The following is a 17,466-nucleotide window of genomic DNA, read 5'->3' on the forward strand; positions in this document are numbered from 1 at the left end:
TGCTCCTATTTAAATAAATAAAAACATAAAAAAAGATACTTATTTTTATCTTTATGTTTATTTGTTGATTATCCCCAAACAAAAAAAAAAAAAAATTTACATGGTACTCAAGTACTGTAGATTTTTTTTTTTTTATTTATAAAAGGTACTCGAGCTTGGTATACTCGAGTATTGTGTTGCATGGTACTCGAGTTTACCAAGCTCGAGTAGCACATAATTTTTTTTAATCGTCCAAATCCAACTCAGCAGTGCCACGGTGGCAGAACTGATGAGGAACTCAAGTTTCTGAAACTTGAGTTCTGGAAAAAGTGATAGTTTGACATTTATTTCCGAAACAGTGTTTTTTTGCTAAAAATTTCCAGAAAAATGTGGTATTTGGCCATTTTGGCCTTCAGAGATATACAATTATATTCCATAATAATCTTTCTACATGTCAATCGGAAGAAGCGACCACTTGGCCATGGCTAGCTCCCATAATAAGAAGCCCTCTCCACTTTATATACGCTTAATTTTCTCCATATATTCCAGCATATATACCACCTTGAAAAAAAAAAAAAAAACTATTAATCTCGCTAAGATACAACAACAAACTTGAAAATGGGAATGGAAGAAGATATGAGTATAGCATATGGGTACAAGACAAAGCAATCTTCATCACTCTTGAGCTCCATTTTCATGTCCACAGCTAACGCAGCAGCAAAGACGCTGGTTTCTGTGTCAAAAACCCAACAGATGGAGAAGTGGAAGGCCATGGATCATATGCGGTTCATGGTCATGCTAATCACTTGGCTCACTCTCTGGGTTCTTAGGGTTTTAATGGATTACTTGCCTTCCTCATCAATACCCTATTTTCCCCAATATCTCCTTGGATTCGTTGGATCATTGGCCTTACCAGGACCCTCATCATCATCATCTTCTTCTTCTTTTCCTTCGTTGGATTTGGTTGTTCATGAAGGACTTGATGGACCCTCAGTTCAAGCCCTTGGTAGAGCACTTTCACAAGTAAGCCTAGCCTATCTAGTTACTACTTGTTATTATTAATATTTTTTTTTTCTTTTCGACCTCATGTTCCTAAAGTAATTTGATTATTTGATAGTCGGCTGATTCTAAATATTATTTTTTTTTTTTTGCTAATTGATAAAATTATTTTCCTAATAAAACATAAAATAAAATAAAAACCATTAATATATATATATATATATATATATATATAATGGTCGGTCCTTAAAAAGAAACCTAAAATAATAACTTAAGTGAATGACAAAAGAATCTTAAATCAAGAGGTGTGCGTTGCACTGCTTAAATGCGCCCATTTATAGTCAATATTCCAGATGGCAGTTTTTGGTGGATTAGGGAACAAGTGGCCTGCATGCAAATTGCAATGCAACGATTAACGTGCCACGCAAAAATCTAACAGAATCCGACACGAGCAAGCGAAATCTTTCTTACATTGGATAAGTCCATTGCATTGCATTGCTAGATCTACGTTTTGGTTTTGGTTTTCTAAACGTAACAAATAAATCCATCACTCCTTTCAAATCGTTACTTTCTTTCTTATCAGAAATTATATTAAGAGTCTTGGTGTTTTACCTCCCTCCTAATACTAATACGAATATTAATACACACTCTCACTCTATTTTTCTCATTGGGTTAAGCCCTTTTATCACAGCTATCGACAACCATCACCGACGGCGGTGGATCCTAAACTGAAGCACTTGTCTCTCTCTCTCTCTCTTTTCTAGATCGGGCTCCCTCTCTATCTCACACACACTCTTTTCAATCTAGTGCTAAAGAGAAACTAATGACAGGGATTCAAGAATTGGAGGATGTGGTTCTTTAGTTGCATGTGCGTCAGTAGTGGTTGTGCATGGGTAACTGTGGTGAGAGATTGGTGGAAGAAAACCACCATTGGAGATAATGGCGGCGTTAACTGATGGTAGGCAGAGCTAGGACTGAGTGACTCTGGCGGGTTTGAGATTCAGTGGGGGAAGGAAGGACCCAGGACTGATTCGAAAAGGTTTGTAAAATTGGGATTTTTTTTGAGTTGTCTGTCTTTTCTGGTGCATTTAGTTTAGTAAAATCATTAGTATTTTGGAGTGCAAAAAAGTCTATTTTATATTCTCAAAACTGAGAGAAAAACGCCAAGAGACCCAAGAACTTTGGTGTAGCGGCCGTTACACCCTCTCAACTTTTCTTTTAATCAATTTACTCCCTAAACTTCACATATGTGCGTTAGTCTGCTGTTAAATCTGCCACTCATCACCAGACTTCATTGTCCCACCGCCGCTCGTCTTTTCCGCTGCTGATCTGGCCATCTTTGGCTTTCTCCGCCATTCGTGGCTTTTGACAGCAACAACACCCATGTATGCCTATTGAACTTAATTCCTTGAAAGAAATCTACAACTGATCTGTGCCCCCTTACCCTTACCCTTGGTTTAATAGAAGGTGGGTAGCCATCTATAAACCTTAGTTGAATAGGTTGCAGTTCTGCCATCTATAAACCTCGTACTTCCCATGCACACACTTTTCACTTCTTTTTCTTTTTTAACTTTAACAATCTGTTTCTAGTTTTTTTTTTTTTTTTAAATAAATTAATTTCTTGGGTAAAAATTTGTTTTATTGTTTATCTTGGTAATTGGTACTGGTTAGTCATCAAGATGAAGAATTGCTGATCATAAAAGGTAGAATATAAACTGAAGCTCAATCCGTGCACATGTTCATCTATTAAACTTCCTTAATTGAAAAATAACAAGCCAGATCTGTGCACATGTTACCAGCGTTGTTGCATACAAACAACCAAGAACGGCTGCTGGAGCACGATGTCCGGCGATGCCATGGCCTCTCTCTCCCTCAGTCCTCTTAGCTTCTTTTTGTATCAGTGTTTGGCTTGTTATAATATAATTGAACGTGAGGTAACGTGAGCTCACTTTAAACTGCAGATTCAACAGCACTAACGGATGTATTAATTTGACACATGTCAAGTTTAGGGAGTAAATTGGCTAGAAGAAAAGTTGAGGGGTGTAATAGCCGCTGCATCAAAGTTCAGGTGGGTCTCATGACATTTTTCCTCGAAACTTTTTTTTTTTTTTTGGGTAAAAGGAAACTTGAATTAACGACAAAAAACTTGGGGGGGGGGGGGGGGGATCAGATTTGGATCTGATATGATACGCTCCAGTTCTGTCAGAGCTCAACATGCCCAATAAATCCACAGGCAGATCATGATGCAAAACAAAACAACTATCCTGATGAGTTCCTAACCGAGCCAAGAAGTCAGCACATGAATTTGCTTCACGAAAACAGTGGCCGATCCGAACTTGGCCTATCTGTGACACCAAATTCCTACAGTCATCAAGGAGAGGCATTGCACAAAAATTAGCACTAGATGAATTTGAAAGGAGCTGCACAACTGCTTTAGCATCAAGCTGGACATCCACGACAGTCAAATGTAAGTCAATACAGAGAGTTAAACCATCCCTAAGCCCCCAAAGCTCTGCCATAAAGCTGTCGTCACAGCCAATACTCCTAGAGAAACCACCTAGCCACTCTCCATGCTCATTTCTGATAAGGCCGCCACACCCAGCTCGGCCTGGGTTCTCTACAGCTGCACCATCAGTATTTAGGCATGCCCACCCAACTTGAGGTCTTTCCCACCTCACTTGCACCACCCTCTTGCTGCCTGACTTCTTGTTGTTCAAACCACAGTGCTGAAACTCCAAGGAACGGAAAAGCGCATCCTTATGGACATTTGGTTGAGCATGCAGGTTCCTGAAAATTGTTGCATTTCGATGCTTCCGCAGCAGCCAAATGTTAAACGGGAAGATGATTCTCCAAGGGGGTTGCTCTCCTAACCTGCAAGTATTGTTCTTACAGTTCTATTCCAGCCATTGACCCAAGTTTCCCTCATAGAAATTGCTATTCTGCCTTACTCCTAACCTTTCCCAAATCTGTTTTGAGGTCCCACAACCTCGAAGTCTATGGAGAATTGTTTCTGGCTCTCAATCTCGAAGTCTATGGAGAATTGTTTCTGGCTCTCTATGACACAAGGGGCAGATATCATCATTACTAATGCACCGTTTGACTAGGCACTCTCCCACTCCAATAGCATTATGTAAACATTGCCACATAAAGGTTTTAACCTGTGGGATGGTGTCCAATTTCTAAACCCACATCCCATTAAAGGGGCCCACATCCAGTTCACTCCCCATTGCTAATGCATAGGCATGATTAAGATCAAAGTTTCCCCGATTAGCTCCCGACCAAATCAGCCTATCCTCCCCCTGAATTGCTCTTACCGAATAGGGAATAGAGTTGACCTCCATAAGGGTATTGTTAGGAAGTTGAAAGGAGAGCACAGACCAATCCCAAAGACATCTTTAACCTTTAACGACTCATCCTCAATGGTAAGAGGGCCTTGAATGAGATCTCTCAACCTTCCATTGGGCATCCAATTATCATGCCAAAGGTTCAAGCTACTGTTTCTTCCCAATATCCATCGGATTCCCTTGTTGAACACCTCACCCCCCATTTTCATAGCTTTCCAAGTCCTAGAACAAGGAAGCTTATCACAATTCTTTGCATTTAGTCTTCGGTAAGAGCAATATTTGCTATTAAGGACTTTCACCCATAAGGCATCTTTCTCCATCCTAAACCACCAATTTAACTTGGCCAAAAGGGATTGGTTCCTACCCTTGGCTGCCTAAATCCCTAAACCCCCTTCCGCTTTAGACTTAGTGACTTTATGCCAGCCCACCCAATGAACTTTCTTTGCCTCATCCGTTGATCCCCACAAAAAGTTTCGATTAACCCTGTCAATGTTGTCAAGAAACTTCTTTGGGAGGGCCGTACTTTGCATAATGTATGCGGGGATGGTAGATGTGGAAGCTTGAATGAGAACAACCCTTCCCGCCAAAGACAAGAGATTGGCTTTCCAACCAGCCAACTTTTGCTTAACTCTCTCCAACATAAAGTTGAGATCCTCATTATTGTTTCCATGGTGCTTTAAAGGAAATCCAAGGTATTTTCCTAGGTTTAGAGTTGAACGAAAACCTAGAATATCACACAAGGATTCCCTAGTATCCACATCCACATTTGGGGAGAAAAAGACTTTTGATTTGCTCTCACTAGTGGACTGCCCGAAATTAGCACAAAAACTATCAAGGACATCCCAAATAGTTGAACAATTAACAAAGTCTGCCTTGGCAAATAGGACCAAATCATCCACAAAGAATAAATGCGAGAAAGCAACTCCATTATTGGAACTTTTAACAGGAGACCAACTTTTATCTTTGCATTTCTCATCAACAAGGTAACCAAGGGCTTCCATGCAAAGGATGAACAAATATGGCGAAAGCGGATCACCTTGCCTAATTCCTCTCGAAGGAAAAATAGGCTCCATATTACCTCCATTAAACAAAATGGAAGTGGAAACTGAGGACACACAACTCATAATAAGGTTAATCAAATTTTGGGGGAGATTGGCATTCATGAGCACTTCTCTAATGAAACTCCACTCAATTTTATCATAAGCCTTTTTGAGGTCCACTTTGATAGCCATATAGCCCACTCTACCTTTCTTATTACTTATAGTATGGATAATCTCTTGCAACACAATGGCGTTATCAACACTTCTCCTACCCGGCATAAAGGTAGATTGAAGGGGGGAAACGAGTTTATCAAGATATGGTCTAATCCTGGCTACAAGGATCTTAGTGACAATCTTGTACACTGTATTGCATAAACTGATTGGGCGATAATTTCCCAAGCTTTCAGGACCCGCCTTCTTCGGAATTAAAACCACATTTGTTCTATTAAGGTATTCAGGTATTTTACAATTTGTAAATGCTTTCTGCACTTCCTCCTTCACCGAATCCCCCACAATGAGTCAAAATCTTTGAAAGAAACCTGCATGAAGGCCATTAAGACCTGGAGCTTTAAAAGCTTTCAGAGCCCAAAGACCATCTTTAATTTCAGCATCCGTAACCATACCACCCAAGCTGGATCTCTCTTCATCAGAAAGGTTGTCCAGCCACCAGGGAGGCCGCATGGGGTTGAGAGTAGCAAGGTCAAGACTAGCTATGAATAACCTCTTAAACCCCCTTCTAATGTGGTTCATAGCCCCATTTTCATTTAGAATCCACTCTCCCATATCATTCTTAATACAAGTGATTTTGTTACGCCTTCTCCTAACAATAGTGGACATATGGTGAAAGGTCATATTACGATCACCCTTAATCAGCCGGTTAATACAGGATTTCTGCACCCACAACTCCTCCTCTTGGTTTAAAAGGGTATTAAGCTCTTTGTGCAACACTTTCTCCAATTCAAGCAAGGAATGCGACGGGTGATTAGCTATTGCTTTTTGGATGCCATTGAAATAAGCCATATCTCTTTTCTTTTTCCTGAAAATATTGCCAAAATGATTCTTGTTCCAATCCGTAGCTTTTCTAGAGAAAATCTCATCGGATTCCCGAAGGGGTCTAGCCCTACCCCAAGCCTCCCTAACAAATCCCGAAAAAGATAAATCCAATAGCTAGAAATTTTGGAATTTAAAAGGCCTAGTCAGAAACACCCTATTGGATGGATTGGTCTCAAGAAGTATCGGGCAATGATCCGACACACATCTAGTGAGGTGAGTAACTCTAGTATCCGAGTGCAAGGCATACCAGCTAGGATTAGTAAAGAAACGGCCAATCCTTTCTTGAACAAGAGCAGAAAAATTCCTTTTATTCGTCCAAGTAAAACGAGGCCCAACAAAACCCATATCAACCATAGAACAATGATCAAGGCATTCTTTAAAAAGAAGAGACCTACTAGAACTAATGATCCTTCCCCTATATTCATCTCCTTCCAAAATGACCTCATTAAAATCTCCAGCAATAACCCAAGGTTTATCATGAAGGCTGGCAACATTTTTTAAATTATTCCACAAAACACATCTCTCATGGAATCTAGGACTAGCATACACAGCAGTACAAATAAATTCAAAATTAGAGGGAAGTACCTTAACCATAACATGGATTTCTTGCTCCGACAAAGCCAAAGGGGTGACCTGAACTCTGTCTGAATTCCACAAAAGCCACAGACCACCAACAAACCCAATAGTGTCCGTGTGAATGGCCCCATCAAAAGGAAGTCTGCCAGTGATATCCTTAGCTTGCTCACCCCCAATACAGGTCTCCATAATGATCATAATGGCTGGATCATGATTATGCACCAGTTCCCTAACATGACTTTGAAAAGAGGGCTTTGATGGCCCCCTGCAATTCCACACAATAATATTCATGACTAAACAGTGGATGGAGTTCGGGCACTCATCAATTGGAGGTAGGAATTTCACTTCCTCCATCAGATTCCATCTAGTCATCCTTACAATTTCTTTCGTCTGGCCTCTGTCCGGCATCCGGCTCACAGCCAACTCTTCCATCTCTGTTGTGCCGGCTAAGATTATCCACCACGGGTATTCCAACTGTCCCCAATCCAACTCTGTCAATGGCAGGAATCCCATGACTGTGCTAAGTGGACATAGACGCATCCACACTTTGAACCGACCCATGGGTAAGCTCAGTGGATAAGTTCAGCTTTTCTGCCCAATCGGTATCTCCACAACTGACCCGTCCACGATGATCACCCACTTTGTTGTTTGGCTTTGCTCCGAATTTGAACTCACCATTCAGCTCAGTTCGAATTTTAGAGATGCTTGTAGACCAATCAGAGGGAGTGGAGAAGCTTGTTTTTTCCAAAGTGGTAACATTAGGAGTTGCTTTATCTGATGCGGCAGAGGTAGAAGCTAATAAAATTTCCCTATTACACGCTATCTCCTTTTTGCCATTGACAGAATAAGTTTTGGACTTGAGATTGTTCAAATCTTTGCTAGCTCAGCCCACACTCTCTACATTCTTTTGAGTTGACCCCGTAGATACTAACCCACATGAGAATGTTGGTGACTGATCAACCAGGGGGGAAAAACTCAAGGTTGGGCTTGTAAACATATCAGGTTGGACTTTCCTTTTCCCATACAATTCTTTAGCTTTACTTGGCCCGGCCCAAACCTTTTTAACTCCAAAATTCTCTAACGGCTCAATAAACTTATCTTGACGTTAAGACTTTCCATTCCCAGGCAACAAGTTCGGACTATTTCTCTTAGCTCCTTTATGGTCGTTCCTTTTACGTGAAACCACCATCCAAGGACCAAAGGAGGCTTCAGAGTCTACTCTGTCCAAAGCACTTTGATCCTCGATCTAAACCTCTGTCCACGCCTCAAACGTAGCTGGCATTTGACCCGTAACTTCAGCGTCGTTAAGTGCCTTGGAATCTTTCAGAGGTGGAGACGAAGGCTTGATGGTATACTGGCATGTCTCTTTCCGGTGGCCAAGCCGACCGTAAGAGAAGCATAACTTACTTACTCCTTCGTAAGAGACCGGTTGGTTACGTTGCCTGATGTGGATCAAGGCGATAAGCGGTTTACTAACATCAACCTGTACACAAATATGAGCATACTGATCCCTCACCTCCGTTGCACTGTGCGTATCCACACGAAGCACTGTACCCAACGCTCGCCCTACCTGTCGGAGGACTTCCGCCTCATAGTATTTGATGGGTAACTCATAGAGTTTTACCCAGACTGCTACCGAGGGAACCTATGCTTCAGAAGGCTTAAAATTAGCTTCCCACTTCCATATCGATAGAAAGTGTTCACGTATAAACCATGGGCCTTTTTTAAGGACCAACTCAAGGTCCTCCATAAGCAAAAAGAAGTCCCTTCCAAGATCAACCATATCGATCCTCCCTGCTGGCTTCCAAAGTCCCATAAGTTTTGCATGTAGGAAGTTAAACCCCACTGTTTTGCCAAAAACCTTCACAATAAGAGCTTTTGTCCAGGGAGCTCTAATGCATTGCTTTATTTCTCTGGATAGCCTTATCACAGCCATGCCCTCACAGACGTCCTCTGTTTCCTCATTCGAGTCCGATTCAGCATCCAAGTGGTCCGAAAAATCGAAAGCTTGGGAGTAAGCTCCTGGAATATCCCCCACGAGCTTGTCTCTAAAAGAAAGCTTGCTTGATGAGCTGATTCCTCCAAGATGGATATTCCTTTTAGCAAGATCTCCATTATGCGAGTCTTTAACTTTCTTGGTGCTATGAGCAAGCTCATTTTCTTCGAGAGAGAAAGAGAGCGCGAACAGAGGACATTCTTTACACCCTATAAACTAAGGCTCTTAGTATTGGGTGGTGTAAAACCACAGTTGCTATTTTTTTTTTTTTTTTTGAGAAAACCCCCCAAAGGGGGAGGGGAGGAAGGTTAATTAACTGAGATCAAATCAAAGTTATACACGTCAAGGATGTCGTAAGGGACGTCCTCCATCCAAACAAGAAAATGGTTACAAATAGCACGTCTAGCTAGTCTATGCGCTACAAAATTTCCATGACGGCTAATATGATTAAAAGAAACACTGCGAACAGAGGAGCTCAATAACTTTATGTCCTGAAGGATATGCCCAAATTCGGAATTGAGCATAGAGTCACCCTTAATAGCTTGGATAATACCTTCTGCATCGCCTTCAACCACCAAGCTCTCAAAACCCAATTCTTTGACTTATTTTTAATCAACTATCATGTAGGAATTTGATCGAACAGTTATGAGTATATTTCTTAAAAATTGTAAACTATAGCCTTTTAGAGAGCTAAAGTCATCCAATATGGAAACCATTAACCAATTTTGCTTTCAATTTAGATATATACTTTATTAAAATTATTTATAGATGTCGATTAATTTTTATTGGGAGTTAGGGAGAACATGAGACAAACCAACTATTTTGATTGTTCTTATGCATAAAATTTGGAGAGGGAAGCATATGAATAACAGAATAAGCATATATATTAAATATTTTTATATAATATATATATATATATATATATATATTTGGGGGTTCATGGCCCACAAGTCTTAATGTGGCACCACCATTGGGTGTGATTTGAATTTGAATCATATGCATATATTGTTGCAAAGCCACATTATCTGGGGACATGTCCTCTGATGTAGGAGCAGTGTTAAATTTATATGGTGGCTATGTGGCGACATGTGTCATATGTTTATTTAAATATCTTTTATTTATCATTATCATATGTTTATTCAAATATCTTTTATTTATCATTATTATTTAGGAGATGTAATTGTTAAAATCTACTTATATATGTACAAAGATGTAAGATTACCTATGATTTTTTTAATCTAAAAATAGAAATTATACTCTAATCTAATCTAAGTGTATATGTATGTGAAACTTCTTTGAATACCTAAACTCCAGCCCTTGCATCCTCCCCCAAAAAAAAAAAAAAAAAAAAAAAAAATTAAAAAAGAAAAAGAAAAAAAGATTAGGAAGTTATACTTTGTGATGGAAGTTGTCAAGCATTTATTGTAAGTATCTATTAAATTTTCAAGCATTGTATATTGTCTATAAATATCATGAAAAATGAGGAAGACAATAGATATTGTTTGATTCAAAAAATTATTTGCCAACATACATTACTTTGGAGTTGACTGATTCCTCTTATCAATCAAGTACAAGTATGTTGTTTGGTCATGTTGAGTGATATCAATGATTAGTAGCATTGGGTGGCATCTATTAGCTTTGGTTGAGTGGCACACCAAGACATTCTTCTTCTCTTGATTTAATCTTCTAATTTAATCATCATAGTAGGTCTCAATTTGCATCAAATTATTACCATAGCTAGTTTACTAATTATAATGTCAATGTTCTCTTTATAACTTCTTAAATTCCAGAAAGGTTCATTCATCTTCCTCTTCAATTCTATATTTTTCCCATGACATTATATGGGCAGCTCATATACTTGGAAAATTCTGTCTTTACAAAATTTTGTAGAGTCAGATATTCATTATTTACTATGTAAAGGTCAATCTATCAACAAAATAAAGAATTTTTTTCTTTTTGTTCAAAAGGACTATAAGACAACGAAGGAACATTGAGATTGTTAATGTACAATCATAACTTGCTAAGTTAGGGCAATCTAATAAAACCCTAAATCAGATGATGGATAATATCCTTAATTGGCATAGCCATTGGAGTGAAACTAAAATTTTTTGCAAAGAAAACTATTTTTGAAATGATTGTTCAAGTACTTTTTTTTTTTAGAGAAACAATTGTTCAAGAACTTCAAGTCTTGTTATTATTGCAATATTGGTTTATGGATTATTTTGCTTCAAGCACCTTTGATAATGGTGAACAGAGTTTTAGAGAAGACATTGCTGTAAATTGGAATTCTCGAGCAATCTATGATTGCTGCCCTAATTAAGATCATCAATAAACAAATTTTGGAAGATGAAGATAATTAAAGTTATATTTGGACAAGATGAGCTAATGACCCATTCAAATGATGAGATTTTCTTTGTTCAAGTACAAAAAGCAATTGTTCAACGATAATAGCCATAGAATGGCTGGGGCTGAGACATTATCTCTTGAGTTTCCAAATGTGGAACAAAATTCACTTTTTTCATTTTTTTTTTGGAGTCAAACACATTTTTATCGAGATTTCTTAATTTGGTGTTGGTTTTGTTCCATCAACAGAGATTAACACCTTTGTCTTGAAGGGACAATAGATTTTATAAAAGAAGTTTATTCAAATGAGTTCATTGCTTACAAAGACGAAACCTCGACAATTGTGGGATGAAGAAAATATAGGATCCATGGATGAATGTGTTCATTTAATATTTGTAGGATTGGCTTCTTGTACTACACTATGGAAAAACTAGTTACGAATTAGAATTTGTTTAGCACGGTTTATCATGAGGAAGAAAATAATAATAAATTCATCTTATATTGTTGAAGATAATGGGATGGAATGATTGGTTAGACATCAAAAGGATGACTTCAAATCAAGGTTAGACCTCATAATAAATTCAAGAACATAGTGATAGCTTATGTGGTAGTGATGTGGGTGACATGCATAATTTATTTATGTCTCCAAGTATTGCCTAAAGGAATAGCTACTATGGGAGATTTATTATGAGGATGATATATAGTGCTTGAAATAAAAACGGGACTTTAAAGAAATAATAATAATAATAATAATAATAATAATAATAATAGTGACTTTATTTGTTAGTATTTTGAATACAGGAGATTTATTGGGGGGGGGGGGTTCAGGGGTGGGGTAGAATTTTGAATTGTCATAATTTTGATGGGAGATGCTAATTTTTGTTCGTTTTTTGTATATGTTTATTGAAGTAGTCAATTAATTAGTTTACTCATTAGAGTTTAAAATTTTGATAACATCTCTATTTAATCTGTTCTGTTGTGTGTTTATCAAAGTCAAATAATTTTGCGTACAATATTTTATACATTATAAACTATTCTAGTATTAAAAAATTGCAATTTGTATATTTTTATTTTCACAGTTATAAACTAAATTTTTTTATGATGTTCTCAGTTTTTGTGTTTGTTGTATGGTGTAGATCCTTGCACTACTGAACGAGATCCCAGCCACGTCGAGGAAATACCAATTTACGATGGCAATGGCTGATAGGATAATGGAAGAGAATGCTAGATTTGGTCACATGGAGCTTCTCCAGATCAATCGGATGACTCTAGCTTCAGCGTTTGCACATACCTCAAATCTTCTATGTGAAACTCTCAAACGCACGGTAACAGACTATGATCATCATGATAACAACAATGGCACATGGAGCACAAGCTTAATCCGAATGCTTCCGATGTGTTCTTACTTGTCTTCCTATATGAAAGGACTTGGTGTTTGCGTAAATGCTATAAGGTCTATGGTAGCAAAAGTTGGGACATGTCATGAGTTACAAAAGAAGGGGCAACTGGGGGGAATAGGCCGTGAGACTGATCAGGGTGAAGTGGAGGAGGTGATGGCAGAGAAACTAGCTCAGGAGTTGTTGTGGATAACAACCAAGGTTAAGGATTATGGGACTGTGGATGATGCTTTGGTGCAATGGAGCTTTGCCTCTGATCTAGCATCTCTCTCCCTCACAACTATTAATGTTAGGGTCCAGGGCTTCATTGTCAAGATCTCAGGTTATCTCTCTCTTTCTCTCTCTCTCTTATTTCCACTCACTTCCCTTACTCCTCTTCTTCACTTTTATGCAACTAAAAATTAGAACATAACTAAATTATGTGCACAGCTACTAAACTATATATATATATATATATATATACACACACACACACAACACAGCATTACGACAAATCCCATTTGACTGTATATACTGTAACCAAATATGAATATCCACTTTATATATAGAACTATTAATTTCTATTTTCCTCAGCTTAAAGTCTGCTTTTTATTGTAGATAAGGCCACATATGAGGTGAGATTTAGCTTATAGACAAAGTGAACAAAGGAACTCCAATGATAGCTAGTCCAGTGGTAACAATACTCTTAATTTGTATTTCCTAATTTCTGCGATTCAAAACCACCTCCTATATGTTCATCAAAAAAGAAGGAAAAAACAACAACCACAACAACCCACCTCCTATCATCCCCTCTATTTATTTATAAAAATAAAATAAAAACTCATAATGTTTGATCTTATAGAAATAAAATGTTATTTATTATTTATTTTTTAAATGTTTGACGTCCGTGGGAAAATATAGAAATTCTTAACTTAGTTAATATATTCATTAATCTTCTCTCTCTCTCTCTCTTGTAGCCATATTATTTCGTGATCTCATTGGAGAAGACTTGAAAATTTCAAGGCAAGTGAAGTTCAGATTGCTATTGTTTTGGCTACCATTATTTTGCCATGCAAGCAACGGGTTGACATATCCCGTGTTGACAAGGTTTGAAAAGATGGAAGTAGAGAGCGCAATAGATGAAATACTCTCCAGCTTACCAGCATCGGATCAAGAAGTTATCCTCACAAATTGGCTGCAAGATTTTGCCATAGCAGCTTCAGACTGGCCGAATCTTCAATTTTCTTATGATAGATGGTGTCAAACTAGTCGTAAAGTTGTTTCCTAAATTTAATACATGCATTTTGTACTCTAGAACTTCAAATAAATAAATGCATGACTGCATGCAATCATAATATCTTAGGTTCTCTCTCTTCCATGCTTTGTAGTGAAAGTAAATACCGCCTACCACAATATTTTACTCTCTCTCTCTCTCTCTCTCTCTCTCTCTAATGTAATGAAAAATATAAAATAAGCTTATTTATAAATAATATGTTGTGTTTACATAGTATAACTTACATCGTGTTCTGCTTTAAATAATATGTTGTGTTTTGACCGTGTGTTTGCGACGTCTGAGTGGAATGAGCTATACCCGGAAGCTCATGTGCTGCACCTAGAGAGAGTGCACTCTGATCATTGTCTTGTTCTGTTGTGTCTTCACAGGCCGCCTTCCACTTTATTTCCCCGACTGTTTCGCTTCCAACCAATTTGGTTATCTCATATCCCTCTTTCCCGCATTTGGTTCGAGATGTTTGGACTAATGCCCCGAACCTCCAATTGGCCATTGATCAATTCAGCTCTAAAGCGAAGGTCTGGAACAAGGATCACTTTGGCAATATCTTTCTAAAGAAAAAAAATTCTTAGAGCTCGGTTAAAAGGTATTCAAATGGCACCTGCTAGCAGGCCACACGATTTCTTGATTGAGCTGGAAAAAAGACTTATCGGTGAGTATGCGGATTTGTCCAAGATTGAGGAATTCTGGGCTATGAAGTCAAGAGTTAATTTATTGGTGCAAGGAGATAGGAACACGGCTTTCTTTCATACGTTTTTTTTGGTGCGAAGGAGATGGAATCGCATTGTTAGTATGAAAGATTGAATGGGTCATGGGCTTAATGGGGATTCTAAAATTTCTAGTTTTATTCAGGAAGGTTTTGTCAAGCTCTTTACCACGAATTCAACAATCTCTTATCGGGCTAATTGGAACCCCCCCCCCCCCCTTCTGGAAATGTGCTCTTAAGGATGCCGACAAAAGGGGTCTTGAGTGTCCAGTCTCCGAGGATGAAATTCGTGCAGCTCTCTAGTCCCTCAAACCGTATAAAGCTCAGGGTCCTAATGGCCTTCACACAGGTTTCTTTCAATGTTTTTGGTTATTGGTAGGGGACTCAGTCAAAAAGGTAATTAGGGAGGCTTTCTCTTCTTGCAAAATTCCTGAGTTCCTTAATCAGACTCTGGTAATGCTCATTCCTAAGTGCCCCAGTTCGGAACAGCTCAACAATTACAGACCTATTAGTTTGTGTAATATTGTGTATAAGATGATTACTAAAATCATTGTTACGCATATTAGACCTATCCTCTCTAACTTGGTCTCTCCTCTCCAAACTACTTTTGTCCTAGGGAGAAAGGGGGTGGATACTGCCATTATTGTTCAAGAAATGATCCACACCATCTTTAGAAAAAAAGGTTGATATGAGGTTATGGCTATTAAGATTTATCTTGAAAAGGCATATGATAGATTGGAGTGGGGGTTTATCCAAGATACACTTCATCTTTTTCAGCTCCCAAACCAGCTCATATCTCTAATTGTGTCTCAACCTCCTCGTTTTCAATGCTTTTCAATGGAGGTGCCCTAAGCCCCTTCTTGCCATCCAGGGGTATAAGATAGGGGGACCCTCTCTCACTGTATATTTTTATTCTCTGTATGGAGGTGCTGGGAGCCCTGATTACTGATAAATGTGAAGATAAACTCTGGAATCCTGTTCTAGCTTCTCAAGATGGTATCGCTCTCTCACACCTCTTTTTCGTGGACGATCTTGTTTTGTTTGCAAAAGCGGACCAAAAGAACTGTGTTGCAATTCGAGATGTTCTGGATTCTTTCTGTGACATGTCCGGGCAAAAGGTTAGTACTCAGAAATCCAGAGTCTTCTTTTCTCCAAACCTCCACATCCATGAGAGGGAAAGGCTCCACGACATCTTGGGTTTTTGGTCTACCCCTAATCTAGGGAAGTACTTGGGCTTCTCGATCAAGCATATGGGTATTAACTAGGATTATGTAGCTTCATCCTTGAGCGAGTCTAGAACTGACTTGCTGGATGGAAAGCCCACCTGCTTTCTTTTGCAAGGAGATTGGTTCTCACACAGTCCTTAACGTCGACGATCCCAAATTACAACATGCAATGTGTGGACATTGCTCCAAAAATTTCTAGAGCAATGGATAGGCTTAGCCGTAATTTTTTGTGGGGTGACTCGGAAACTAAAAAGAAACTCCATCTCATTAGTTGGGAAAAATCACTAAACCAAAGAAAAAGGGCAGGCAGGGTTTATTAGCTGCATATGAGAAAAATAAAGTCCTTCTTGCCAAGCTTAATTGGCGCCTTCACAAAGAAAAGGAGTCCTTGTGGGCATGGGTGCTCAACCAGAAGTATCTGAGAAGAAGATCCATAGCTAGGAACTCTTCTAGGCGTGCTTGCTCTAAAGTTTGGAGTGCTTTGTCAAAGGGTCACGATGTTTTCAGAGAAGGATCTAAGTGTGTGGCTAGCAGAGATAGCAATCTGTCTTTTTGGTTTGATAGGTGGTTGGATAAAGGCACTCTTAGAAGCCTTCTACATGGTCCTCTCCAATGAGAGGAAGAATTTCTTCGTATTAAGGATATGGTCTCCACTGTGGGATGGGACTGGTTTAAATGCTTTCCCCATTCCGAGACACATCCTTTTGGACATTAAAGCTACGCCCATTCCTCAGCTTGCCAACATTGATGATCGGTTGGCTTGGATATCCTCACCAAATGGTGATTTTGATCCCAAAGATGCATATCACATTGCATGTTCCAGAATGGGCAATATGGACAATGGGCAATTCAGAGGAGCTTAGGTCTGGAAAGCGAATTCTATACCCAAGATCAGATGCTTCATATGGCAGTGCTGCCATGAAAGTATCCTGGTGCGAGCTGTTCTTACAAAAAGAGGTGTCCTCGATTCTGATACTTGCTCATTGTGCAACAACTCCTCGGAAACCATTGACCATTTATTGAGAACGTGTACCTTTGCTAAAGCTTTTTGGGATTCTTCTTTCTCCCCTGATGCAAACAACCTGCTTATATGGGACGAGTTTAATGGACTGGCTTAGACTGAATGTGTGTAATGCGGCTTGTTTTGGATCTCTGGGGATTGATTGGAATATTGTTTTTCCGATAGGGCTGTGGTGCCTTTGGACCCGAAGAAATAGGGTGGTTTTTCAGAATGCCAGGCCTTCTCCACACTTTAAAGAGGAAGTGATGGCGAAGACGACAAAATATGTTTTTATTGGAGCAAACAATCATGATGCACCTACTAAGTCAACAGTTAAAGTGAAGTGGTTACTGCCGCCAATTAGTTGGTTTAAATTAAATTCTGATAGGTCCTCTTTGGGGAACCTCGGTCGAGCTGGGGGGGGGGGGGGGTCGAATTAAAAGGGATTTAGCGGGGGCTTGGATTAGAGGTTATGTGAGAGCTATAGGATGGGCTACCAGTGTTGCAATAGAACTTTGGGCACTTCGAGATGGCATC

General features: G+C 39.0%; 2 protein-coding genes across 3 annotated transcripts; one reads left to right on the plus strand and one right to left on the minus strand.

The window, feature by feature from the left end:
- Positions 1-362: 362 nt before the first annotated feature.
- On the plus strand, positions 363-16,792 carry LOC115980966. The gene is made up of 6 exons (XM_031103161.1): positions 363-1,002; positions 12,467-13,049; positions 13,684-13,982; positions 14,369-14,515; positions 15,630-15,821; positions 16,508-16,792. The coding sequence occupies exons 1-6, from the start codon at positions 598-600 to the stop codon at positions 16,790-16,792; spliced, it is 1,911 nt and encodes a 636-aa protein (XP_030959021.1). The 5' UTR covers positions 363-597.
- LOC115981934 lies at positions 2,569-7,778 on the minus strand. Of its 2 annotated transcripts, none has more exons than XM_031104372.1 (2): positions 7,001-7,778; positions 2,569-2,933 (listed from the first exon to the last, which is right to left on the minus strand). In XM_031104372.1, exons 1-2 carry the CDS (start codon positions 7,550-7,552, stop codon positions 2,718-2,720), a joined length of 768 nt encoding a protein of 255 aa, XP_030960232.1. In that variant the 5' UTR covers positions 7,553-7,778; the 3' UTR covers positions 2,569-2,717. The 2 variants fall into 2 exon arrangements, with proteins under 2 accessions (XP_030960232.1, XP_030960233.1); XM_031104373.1 differs by having other exon boundaries at positions 2,569-3,339.
- Positions 16,793-17,466: the final 674 nt, after the last annotated feature.

The sequence above is a fragment of the Quercus lobata genome, chromosome 3 (assembly GCF_001633185.2).
Source record: "Quercus lobata isolate SW786 chromosome 3, ValleyOak3.0 Primary Assembly, whole genome shotgun sequence".
Taxonomy (NCBI): domain Eukaryota; kingdom Viridiplantae; phylum Streptophyta; class Magnoliopsida; order Fagales; family Fagaceae; genus Quercus; species Quercus lobata.